Source organism: Centruroides sculpturatus, unplaced genomic scaffold (genome assembly GCF_000671375.1).
Source record: "Centruroides sculpturatus isolate CEXI.00-Female unplaced genomic scaffold, Cexi_2.0 scaffold870, whole genome shotgun sequence".
Lineage (NCBI taxonomy): Eukaryota > Metazoa > Arthropoda > Arachnida > Scorpiones > Buthidae > Centruroides > Centruroides sculpturatus.
The window spans coordinates 153,024-165,988 of record NW_019385310.1 but is presented as its reverse complement, the minus strand read 5'-3'; the positions used below and the strand labels follow the sequence as shown (position 1 = coordinate 165,988).

The following is a 12,965-nucleotide window of genomic DNA, read 5'->3' as shown; positions in this document are numbered from 1 at the left end:
TTAACAAAAATTCACTATACCTTTAAAATGCAGTCTAGTTTACATCTGTCGAACGTTTTCGGTCTGATTCACAAACCTTCATCAGGATCGAATTATCAATCGAAATATATTTCAAATTTGCATAACGGAGATTCCAAACTGCACGTTCTTCTCGATTGCGCATGCTCATAAATATAATTTTATAATTTTAAAGTTGCCGCTTTCCATGCCGACGCTATTTTGTTCGATTCACGGAAATTTATATTACGCCCTTTTTCTTTGCTCTTGTAAATGTGCCAGGCTTCTGCATATTTTAGATGTTTTATATTTTTCACTTTTTGTATGACATCTGCCTTGCTCCATTTGATGTCGATCTCTGTTGGATCTGCTATCGCGTAATTGGCCAAATTTTGCTAGTTTATTAGTTTTAAGCTATTCTTAAAGGTCACTCTATGGGTACTCTATTCATTCACAGCTTTATATTTCTCTCTGAAATTTTTTTGTTATTATGCTTTTTCAAGATTAAAAAAATAGTAAATTTGGTTGAGTCAGCTGCTTAGTTATTTTGTCAGAAGTCTTTTGATGATAATACTTTACTTATTGAGTGCCCACCAAGCAAGTCTTTGTACCCTGAACACTGGGAGTTCGGTTGTGGGTTTGTGCCTCGCTTGGACGGGCTGGCCACGTGGAGTTTTCCAGGTTTTCTCCACATCTGTGACACCTAAATAGGGGCCAGTTTTCCTTAAAAAAAAAGAAGACCTTCCAGAAAGTGTCCCCCTAGGCAGATTGCCCAAGTGTTGTATTGCCATAATTAAACAAACTTTACTTATTGTTATTTTGTTTAGGTGCATTTCAAAGTTCAACTATCAATACAGTTTAACCATTGATTAGTTTATGACATCAATAGATGAGCTAAAATGTTTGAAGGATGTCACCTGTTCTGTGTTATCTATCATATTAAGTTCTGCATTTAAAGCAGAATAAAATAAAATTTTAAAATTAAATAAATTAAATAAATCAAAGACAAGTCTGTCCAAGAGGAATCACCATTTATTTTGCATTCCAGACTACACATACACATTAATGGACAGACTTGTCTTTGATTTATTTAATAATAATCCAGCCATCGGACGGAAAAATTCAACAAAAATTTTTAAAAGTTAGAGATTAGTCTTAAGTTTTAAAGAATCCCTGTCCATCTTGAAGCATCAGTGAATAATTTTAATAAAAAAATATGATTAAAGATTAAAAACTTCCATATAATATACAATAAAATAATTTTCTTATATATTAAGTGCTATAAGCCTTTTTATGCAATGTATTCCTTAACTTATTTAACTCTTACTTTGTTGCATATGTATCCAGCAGATACATGGCAATTTTTTAATTGAATTTCTCAAAAATAAATAACAGTTGAACTGCAAGCTTTGTAGTAATTTTTAACTGATATGTTCTGAAGTGATCCTGACAGTGGTTTTCAAGTTTATGACCTTTCTTCTTTAGAGAAATTTTACGAAAAACAAAACCTTACTACTACCTGCAATAAATTCTTTTGCAGCGTGAGATCACTGTACTCTTGTGATTGTTACGCAATTCAATAAAAAAGCAATGTAGAATATTTAACCTTTACTACAATACTATATATTCAAACTTTTTCTTCTGGTTTCAATGACAGGACCAATCTCAATTCATTTCAAATAAGTCATTGCAGCTATTTTTGACAATGCAATTTCTCACTTCAGTGTTATTGCCCAGCTGTCTGGCAATCAGAGCATGATGAGAAATTTAATACTTTCAATTTTGCAACAATTAAAATTTATATTCATTACATAGCAATACCATTTAGTAATTGTAACCCAAACATTTATTCGGTAATTTTATCAACAGTTTTTTAATAATTAAAAATAAAATTATAGACCTCATTACTGGTAATATTAGTTGTTAAATCTAAAAGTAAACATTTCCCTGAGTGCAAGAAAACAATTTGTTAGTCATTTGACACACAACTGACAGAGAAGGAAGTTTTTGAAAACAAAGTAATAAAACGGGCTAGCAGTTTGTTATTGTTCACAGTGGGGGACCAGTAGAGTCTATTACTTTCACAGGAGAAAATAAACAAAGCTTTACAAACCTGAACTTGAAAAATAATACGATCCTGTGAAATTTAACAAATCTGATGTCAATAAATAAATGTTAAAGTTATTTATNGTAGAAATAATTTTTTAAAATATCCTTTCTCGTGATAAAGTTTTAATACTTATTACTATAATCTAGACATGTATATATTATTTGTATATTTAAAAATTGGGTCACAATATATTTGTGGCCCAGAACTTTGTGACTTCTTCCAATGTGGCCCAGAGAAACAAAAAGGTTGGACACTCCTGCCTTAGAAGCAGATTGTCTCTTTCCTCAATAAACAATCTTATTACAGTTACAAAAACTAAAATTAATTCAGTAGATACATTTAATGCGATATAGAAAATACACATACGAAATCAGACATTAACTGCAGCAATGAAAATATTAATGAATTAAATCTGTATATTATTTACATTCTTCTTTTCAAGTAACTTTCATTCAATTTATAAAGATACTTTTTCATACAGTCCATATATGTTTTTGTGTCAATTTTTTTTAATGCTATTATATTATGTCAGTAAATTAGGACTTGACATAAACTGTTAGTATTTATATAAAGTAACTTGACGAGAGAAATAAGCTTGCCTGCAATTATAAAAAATTGTTACCTTTAATGTAAAATCAAGAGATCAATAATTTATTCAAATGTGAGAATGTACAAATTTGTGGAAGGAATGTTAATAGACTATAAATTATTAAATCATCATAGATTTAAATTTCTGTGCAATGAATAGCCATCCTAATAATATTTTGAATGAGATAAACTAATTTATGAGTTGATAACAGTTTGGTTATTTAAATTGTGGCAAAATGGAAATCATATAGGCCTACTTTATTTTTGGAAAAAGCATGACTGTAAATTAATAATAGGAAACATTAAATGAAGTTATTATTTTATATGAAATTAAAGCAATATTTGAATAAATGAAAGGTTTGTTAACTTTGTATAAATTTATTTTTAATAATATAAATTTCCGATTATTTCAATAATATATAATATATTTTAAGTTATTTATTGTATTTATTTTAATTTATGTTTTATTTCTCTTGTTTAGGGCTCATTAGAAACAAGAGAATTTATATTGGATGAAGTTGCAAAAAGTCTTAATTTGCATCCAAATCGATTTTGTATACTTGCAGCTTTATTAGGAAATTATTTACTCACAGAGGAAGATTTGCTTTCCTTTTATAAAGTATTACATTCAGATAATAAAAGCAAAGTAAGTAGTTAAATAATTATATTCACTTTTTTAAAGAGCAGTTGATAAAGTAGAAGCAATAATTGTAATGCTGAATTTTTTGTAAGATAATAAGTGTGGGTCGGAAAATATATACTTATTAATTAAAATGTGGTAGAATCAGGTTTTGTTTGAGATTGTGTTATGTGGATTTGTTTTCACAAATAGTTAGGTTAATACTTGAGTGCACAGGAGTAATTCTGACTATTAACACACTGACTTTTTTATTATGTATATTAATGTATTAATAGTCAGAAAATTTATCTTCCAAAGTGTTTTTATAAAATGATTCTGTTCAATGTCAAAAGAAACATGAAAACTTTTGAAAAAGATAACGTTTACTATGTTTTCTTTTGAAAGATTTATGAATAAATGTATATAATACAAAAATATATTGCAGAAAAATTTGATCAAAATCTATTTGATAATTTGTAAAAACTATGTTCATCCAGGCAATTTGCACAAAATTTTACCAGAAATCTTGGATAATATTGGTAATAGGTCTCAAAAGAGTCATGATTATGTTATAATAGGTATTATATTAATGAATCTTCATGTTGATGAAATCTCACTTGAACTGTAAATTTTATTAAAAAAGATCAACAAACCTGGAGAATTTTTATGGAACTCTATTGGGATGTTATCAATTCCAAAAGCTGATTACTGTTTCAAGGATGTGAAGGCTGTACTTCTGCCATTTATCTCAGCATGCAGACATTCATAATATCAGTGAAAACAATTATTATTGGTACAGTAGAATCAGTACAGTATTTACATCTATAGAATAGAGATTAGCTGAAGAATACTCTATACAATTTTACTGTGTAACAGTTTTATGCTTAGTTTTAAGGAAGAAATTAATAATCTCCCAAAATCACTTATTATTCCTGGAATCTAAATTTCCACCAATTTCTCATAAGGTGTAACAGCCCTTTTATATAATCAAGAGTACAGTAAAATTTATTGATCACAATGCATATTTAAGTTTCTAGTTTATTAGTTCTATTCATTCTATCTCTAACTGCATTACTATTTAACAAAAATTCACTATACCTTTAAAATGCAGTCTAGTTTACATCTGTCGAACGTTTTCGGTCTGATTCACAAACCTTCATCAGGATCGAATTATCAATCGAAATATATTTCAAATTTGCATAACGGAGATTCCAAACTGCACGTTCTTCTCGATTGCGCATGCTCATAAATATAATTTTATAATTTTAAAGTTGCCGCTTTCCATGCCGACGCTATTTTGTTCGATTCACGGAAATTTATATTACGCCCTTTTTCTTTGCTCTTGTAAATGTGCCAGGCTTCTGCATATTTTAGATGTTTTATATTTTTCACTTTTTGTATGACATCTGCCTTGCTCCATTTGATGTCGATCTCTGTTGGATCTGCTATCGCGTAATTGGCCAAATTTTGCTAGTTTATTAGTTTTAAGCTATTCTTAAAGGTCACTCTATGGGTACTCTATTCATTCACAGCTTTATATTTCTCTCTGAAATTTTTTTGTTATTATGCTTTTTCAAGATTAAAAAAATAGTAAATTTGGTTGAGTCAGCTGCTTAGTTATTTTGTCAGAAGTCTTTTGATGATAATACTTTACTTATTGAGTGCCCACCAAGCAAGTCTTTGTACCCTGAACACTGGGAGTTCGGTTGTGGGTTTGTGCCTCGCTTGGACGGGCTGGCCACGTGGAGTTTTCCAGGTTTTCTCCACATCTGTGACACCTAAATAGGGGCCAGTTTTCCTTAAAAAAAAAGAAGACCTTCCAGAAAGTGTCCCCCTAGGCAGATTGCCCAAGTGTTGTATTGCCATAATTAAACAAACTTTACTTATTGTTATTTTGTTTAGGTGCATTTCAAAGTTCAACTATCAATACAGTTTAACCATTGATTAGTTTATGACATCAATAGATGAGCTAAAATGTTTGAAGGATGTCACCTGTTCTGTGTTATCTATCATATTAAGTTCTGCATTTAAAGCAGAATAAAATAAAATTTTAAAATTAAATAAATTAAATAAATCAAAGACAAGTCTGTCCAAGAGGAATCACCATTTATTTTGCATTCCAGACTACACATACACATTAATGGACAGACTTGTCTTTGATTTATTTAATAATAATCCAGCCATCGGACGGAAAAATTCAACAAAAATTTTTAAAAGTTAGAGATTAGTCTTAAGTTTTAAAGAATCCCTGTCCATCTTGAAGCATCAGTGAATAATTTTAATAAAAAAATATGATTAAAGATTAAAAACTTCCATATAATATACAATAAAATAATTTTCTTATATATTAAGTGCTATAAGCCTTTTTATGCAATGTATTCCTTAACTTATTTAACTCTTACTTTGTTGCATATGTATCCAGCAGATACATGGCAATTTTTTAATTGAATTTCTCAAAAATAAATAACAGTTGAACTGCAAGCTTTGTAGTAATTTTTAACTGATATGTTCTGAAGTGATCCTGACAGTGGTTTTCAAGTTTATGACCTTTCTTCTTTAGAGAAATTTTACGAAAAACAAAACCTTACTACTACCTGCAATAAATTCTTTTGCAGCGTGAGATCACTGTACTCTTGTGATTGTTACGCAATTCAATAAAAAAGCAATGTAGAATATTTAACCTTTACTACAATACTATATATTCAAACTTTTTCTTCTGGTTTCAATGACAGGACCAATCTCAATTCATTTCAAATAAGTCATTGCAGCTATTTTTGACAATGCAATTTCTCACTTCAGTGTTATTGCCCAGCTGTCTGGCAATCAGAGCATGATGAGAAATTTAATACTTTCAATTTTGCAACAATTAAAATTTATATTCATTACATAGCAATACCATTTAGTAATTGTAACCCAAACATTTATTCGGTAATTTTATCAACAGTTTTTTAATAATTAAAAATAAAATTATAGACCTCATTACTGGTAATATTAGTTGTTAAATCTAAAAGTAAACATTTCCCTGAGTGCAAGAAAACAATTTGTTAGTCATTTGACACACAACTGACAGAGAAGGAAGTTTTTGAAAACAAAGTAATAAAACGGGCTAGCAGTTTGTTATTGTTCACAGTGGGGGACCAGTAGAGTCTATTACTTTCACAGGAGAAAATAAACAAAGCTTTACAAACCTGAACTTGAAAAATAATACGATCCTGTGAAATTTAACAAATCTGATGTCAATAAATAAATGTTAAAGTTATTTATAGTGAGATGAAATTTGATAAGTTTATTTTTTTTGCATTTACAGGTCAAATTACAGAAAATATAAATAAAAATTTCATTTTTTTAAACTTAGAAGTATTTTGTTACTGTTAGATAGTAGAGAAAATGTTAAAATTGAAGATATAATCGTAATCAAGCATATATATCAGTAAAAATATAAAAATAGCATTAATTTGATTTATGTATTCAGCAGATACAACGCACCATGTGACGTCACAAAACTTGACGTGCTTGGATGACAGTTAAGGTTTCTATAAACTTATGTTGAAATTTATAAGTAAAATTTATGTAATTATCTGACAAAAATTTCAGCCCCAAATTTTACATGTAAGTTATTGAATTAATGTTTACACAAATCTTTAATTTCTCTAGATAATTGATAACATTGATTAGTTTAAGTTTTTCTTTTTCTTAAAAAAATTGATTTTATAGCAGAAATATTAAGGAATTAGTATAGAGGAACCCAAATTCATTATGGAATGAAGTTTTTATCTAGTCAAACCTCAGTTTTCAAATATAATTCATTCCTAAAAGTGCAAAAAAAATTTGTTCTAAAACCGAAAAGAAATTTTTCTGTAAGAAACAGTATAAAATGGATTAATCCATTCCTCATGCAAAAAAATGTTTACAAATGCAATGTAATAATATATATAATATAATGTAATGTTATATTAATAAATTTTTGTTATTTGATTTGACTTAAGCATCATTAAATTAAACATAGATTTATGGATGTTGTTTATATTACACAAATGTCAATTAATGCAGCTTTTATTAATTAATTTGATTTAAATTTGACTGCAGTGTGTACCAAAAAACAGTAGTAGTATCTTTCCTGTATGCTCATTGAAATCTAATTTAAATAGCAACATTATTGGTGATTTGTGTCATAATGTTTAATAATGACAAGCAATCTTGGCATCACTAACTTTTAAATCAGTAGTCCTGTCATTGATTGGTCAGACCGTAGACTTTCTTTAACATTGGAAGTATAGGGAGTTGACGTCTGTATCTCTAATCTGTGGCTGGCTGTTGCTGAGTAGCTTGTTCGGCAACTGGAGCAATTTTGAGTTTAAAATTCTGTTCGTGAACTGAATTGTTCTGAAAGTGAGTTGTTCAAAAACTGAAGTTTGACTGTATATCTTTAATATTAGATGATAAATTTTTTTTAGATATACAGTGTCTTTATTCTGCTTCAAATTATTGCATATAGTACTATTTGGAAACTTTACCATTCAATATAGGTAATATTGAATTTAGTTAATTTTAAATATAAATATTTAGCTAGATAAAGTAATGAGAATTATAAGTTTGGTTAGTATAAGCTTTAAAATTTTTGTTAAGCAAATGTTAGACAGTTTAAAATACAGCTTCTATTACCTGATTTTAATTTTCTTTTGGGGAATTTGAGATTTTTCTTGTGGGATTTTAATTTGAAAAAATGTTCTGGAGCAATGTTTCTTCATTTGCAGTTTTTACTATTCCTTTTGATTGTGCAATAAAGCTTTTTCTTGTAGTTTATAATAATGAATTTCAGTAATTCTCTTTGATGTACTTGTATGCATCCTTTATTACCTTAATGCATTAAATGTATTAAAATGTATTTTAATAGTTTTCAGTCTTCAGTTTTAATAGTCTTTCAGGTTCTGCTGATGATTTTATAGATTCAGTTTTAAAAATTTTGTTTAAATCTTTAAAAATATAATAAATTATTACAATAATGCAAAACAATGAATTTCAAATTCATCTTTTTTAATAAAAAAATATGATTAAAGATTAAAAACTTCCATATAATATACAATAAAATAATTTTCTTATATATTAAGTGCTATAAGCCTTTTTATGCAATGTATTCCTTAACTTATTTAACTCTTACTTTGTTGCATATGTATCCAGCAGATACATGGCAATTTTTTAATTGAATTTCTCAAAAATAAATAACAGTTGAACTGCAAGCTTTGTAGTAATTTTTAACTGATATGTTCTGAAGTGATCCTGACAGTGGTTTTCAAGTTTATGACCTTTCTTCTTTAGAGAAATTTTACGAAAAACAAAACCTTACTACTACCTGCAATAAATTCTTTTGCAGCGTGAGATCACTGTACTCTTGTGATTGTTACGCAATTCAATAAAAAAGCAATGTAGAATATTTAACCTTTACTACAATACTATATATTCAAACTTTTTCTTCTGGTTTCAATGACAGGACCAATCTCAATTCATTTCAAATAAGTCATTGCAGCTATTTTTGACAATGCAATTTCTCACTTCAGTGTTATTGCCCAGCTGTCTGGCAATCAGAGCATGATGAGAAATTTAATACTTTCAATTTTGCAACAATTAAAATTTATATTCATTACATAGCAATACCATTTAGTAATTGTAACCCAAACATTTATTCGGTAATTTTATCAACAGTTTTTTAATAATTAAAAATAAAATTATAGACCTCATTACTGGTAATATTAGTTGTTAAATCTAAAAGTAAACATTTCCCTGAGTGCAAGAAAACAATTTGTTAGTCATTTGACACACAACTGACAGAGAAGGAAGTTTTTGNATATACGATTAAATTCTAGTTATGTTAATTCTTTGTAAAAGATATTTCAGCATTAATGTGATAATTATGATAAAAAGTGTATATGTTTGTAACATTTATGTAAATATATAATTAATAAATATTATTATGAAATATCAGTATAATTTGAATTTATATTAACTAACCATAAATACTATTTTTGACTATTGAGTTGTTCAGAAAGTAATTTCATTTTTTTCCTGAAAAAACCAATTTTCTTATATAAATATTTTATTGAATTATATATTGACCATTTTGATCCAATAGCTTTTGCCATCTTTCTGTAGTAGCATGATTCCACGCTCATAAAAGTTTTGATCTTTGCTTACAAAAAACTGGTCCAAGTGATTTTTGACGTCCTTATTTGAAGTAAATGTTTTACCGTTTAAAAATTTTATAAAGACCGGAACAAGTAATAATCTGAGGGTGCCAGATCTGGTGAATATGGTGGGTATGGTAGCACATCCATTCAAGCTGTAACAACTTCTGATGAGATACCAAACTTCTGTGAGGTCTGGCACATTATCATGGTGAAACACTACATCTTTTCTGTTTATCAATTCTGGCCTTTTCTGTTTGACAGTATCATTCAATTTGTCCAGTTGATGCAGTACACTTTCAAATCAATTGTGGAATTGTCTGGTAGAAGCTAAAAAAAACAGTTTCCTGAAAATCCCACCAAACAGGAAGCATCACTTTTTTTATGAATATCGGCTTTTGAAGTACTTTGAGCTGGCTCATCTCTTCTACTCCATGATTGTTTGCATTTGACATTGTTGTAAACAATCCATTTTTCATCACCAGTTATGATTCACTTCAAAAATGGATCATTTTCTTGACATTTGAGAAGAAAATCACAGATGTCAATGTGACAGAGCAAATCTCTTTCTTTAAGAACATGTGGAACTCATATATTGAGCTTTGAAATGAAACCAAGTTGTTTCAAGGGATCATAAATAGTTGAATTTGACAAATTTAATCTCTTAGTAATTTCTTATATTATTATTTGGTGGTTTGCTTCAATCAATATCTTTATTTTGTCTTCATCAGCTTCAACTGGCCTTTCAGAACGTGGTGCACCATCAATATTGAAATTGCCAGAACGAAATTTTGCAAACCAGTTTTGGCATTATTGTTCTGTCAACACATCTCCATACACGTCACACAATTTTTTCTTGCTTGAACAGCATTCTTACCTTTTTGATATAAAAAAAGCAAAATATGCCAAAAATGCTGCTTTCAATTTTCTATACAGTCAACCCCCCTATAACACGGTAGATACGTTCCGTTTTATGAAATTGATGTTTTAGGAGACCTTGCCAATCACAGCCCGACACGTGTGAAGTATATGGACTACGGCTGTTTGAAAGGTTTTCTTCCATAAAATTAATCAATTCCTAGATTAATTCGACTCAACATTTCCAAAACATGTATATTTTTTTGGGAATAATCCGTATAAACTATGCTATAAACAAAAAATTGTAGGATTACTTACCGAATGTGCACTGTTCGATGTCGCCATTGCTTAAGCTTGTTTTCGTCACAGAGCAGTGCACCAAATGGCAGGCGCGATTTCTGATAACTTATTTTTCTGTGAAAACTTCGTTGAACTTTGGAGACATCATTAGTATAAATAATTTTAATCGCCGTTGAATAAGAAATGTTTCTTTCACAAGAAATGTATAAATTAGTGCTGTATTAGACTTACGGTACCTAATTTACATACTGTACAGACAATAGTAAACTCAACTTACTTGCCTAAACTCTCCGTAGCATGGCGCTGGACGGCAGAAAGTATATATATAATTATAATAAAGTTACAATAAATTAAGTTAATATATAATTATATGTACAGTACCTAATTTATATATAATTTATATATAATACTGTACAGACGATAGTAAACTCAATTTAACTGCCTAAACTCTCCGTAGCGTGGTGCTGGACGGCGGAAAGTAGTTCAGCTGCCCGATGACGTTTTACCGAATTATAGGAGTTTTTTACCATGTTTGTACGGATACTGTCGCAATTTTTTCGCTGTCATATAGGAATCCGAACTATAGGAACCCGTGTTGTAGGGGGATAGACTGTATTTAATGGAACACACACATACACACACAAAAAAAAACATTTGCAAAGAATCACAAAATTTTTTACAAATAAGTCTTGAATTGTCAGCTGTCAAAATATATATAATGACAATATGATTTAGAATGAAATTGGTGGGTAAAAATACAACTAATCTCTCTGGTGGTAAAAATGAAATTACTTTCCAAACAACCCAATATTTCTAAGTATATCTTGTAGAACAAAAATCAGTGGAAAAAATATAATAGTTAATTTGCATAAAATAGATACGAAAAAGATAAAATGTTTTTAGATTTTATTGAACATAGCAGATTGAAGCTGCTGTTTTAAATAAAGAAATGTTTTCCAGTTTTCTTAATGCTGAAAAATCTGTGAAATATTAAGAATGAATAATTATTTAAATTTAATACATTACTGGAATACATTTTTAGAAGAGGAAAGAATGAACTAGGTTTTAAATATATCAACTGTTTTATTAAAAAATATTTTAAATTCTTCTACAGCAAAATAATCCAGATTTGTTGATTAAAGATGTTGTGGAATTTGTTCGTAATTTACCATCAATTGACAATTTAGATGTTATTGGTGCACAAGTATTTGGACAAAACAAACAAGATAAAATTCAGAAATTTAAACAGTGTGTGCAATATTACTTAAATGGAACAAAAGATGGATTTTTGCATTATCGTCCTGCTATGCAAGGTAAATTTTATGTTATTTAGTTTTAATTTTCAGTAATTTATTGATTTATTACATTGGTAATTCAAAACTGATATGATAAAATATTTAAAATTAAAATTGTTTGTTTTCAGGGAAAATTTTTTTTACATTGTTGCTTTAATGTATTTCTTTTATTTTCAAAGTTGATATAACAGTTTTGTACGTACTTGTGTATGCATGTTTTATAAAAATTAAAAATGAATTTTATTTACATACTATGAAAGCACATTGTAGTTTTCATGTTGCAAATTATTTCTTTAGAAAAGGAACATGAAACCATAACAGTGCTTGCTTTGTCAGATCATCATTATTTTGTCAATGCCATGGACGTATTTCGGGAACTTTCTTCCACTCTAGTATGACACATTTTTTTGTTATTTATCAACATGAGAGTCAATGTGAAGATCCCAAAATAATAAATTCAAGTGTATAATTCCTTTAACAATCTAGAACACTGTTTCTCAACCTCTAAGGAATCGTCACCCCCTTCAACAAAATTGTTACATGGTATCGCACTCTTCACTTCAAAAACAATTTTGTTGGGTTTATTAGTTTAATTTTTTACAAAGTATATAATTATCAAATAAACATTTATTTACTCAGAATACATATTAGATTTTGATATACAGTAGAGCGTCGTTTATCCGAATCAATTGGGGACTGGGGTTGTTCGGATAACTTATTTTTCGGATAACTGATTATGTATGAAAAAATATATTAACCTATCCCGTGTTGAAATTTTTCTCCGTTGCGTGTCACTGTGTGTTGAATTTTCGTCAATGTTAAACCTAACAAAGGCTATTGTATCGTTAAAAATTATTTCTTTATTTTGTACAAACAAAATAAATATATTGAAAAATATAAAAACAATAAAAAATTATACTTCAGAAGTTAATTTAGTATCAAAAACGTAAAATATTTGAGTAGCCCAAGACATAGCCGAAGATTGCAGCGCCACAGCACTAGCGAAAATTTAAATTTGC

The 12,965-nt window shown here is 28.7% G+C and overlaps 1 protein-coding gene across 1 annotated transcript in view; it reads left to right on the top strand.

The window, feature by feature from the left end:
* Nucleotides 1-12,965, top strand: part of LOC111637472 (constitutive coactivator of PPAR-gamma-like protein 2) — a 184,267-nt gene that overhangs the window by 36,361 nt on the left and 134,941 nt on the right. The window contains exons 2-3 of the mRNA XM_023382965.1: nucleotides 3,177-3,341; nucleotides 11,766-11,964. Coding sequence (XP_023238733.1) covers nucleotides 3,177-3,341; nucleotides 11,766-11,964 — 364 coding nt within the window. The remainder of the gene's footprint in view (nucleotides 1-3,176; nucleotides 3,342-11,765; nucleotides 11,965-12,965) is intronic.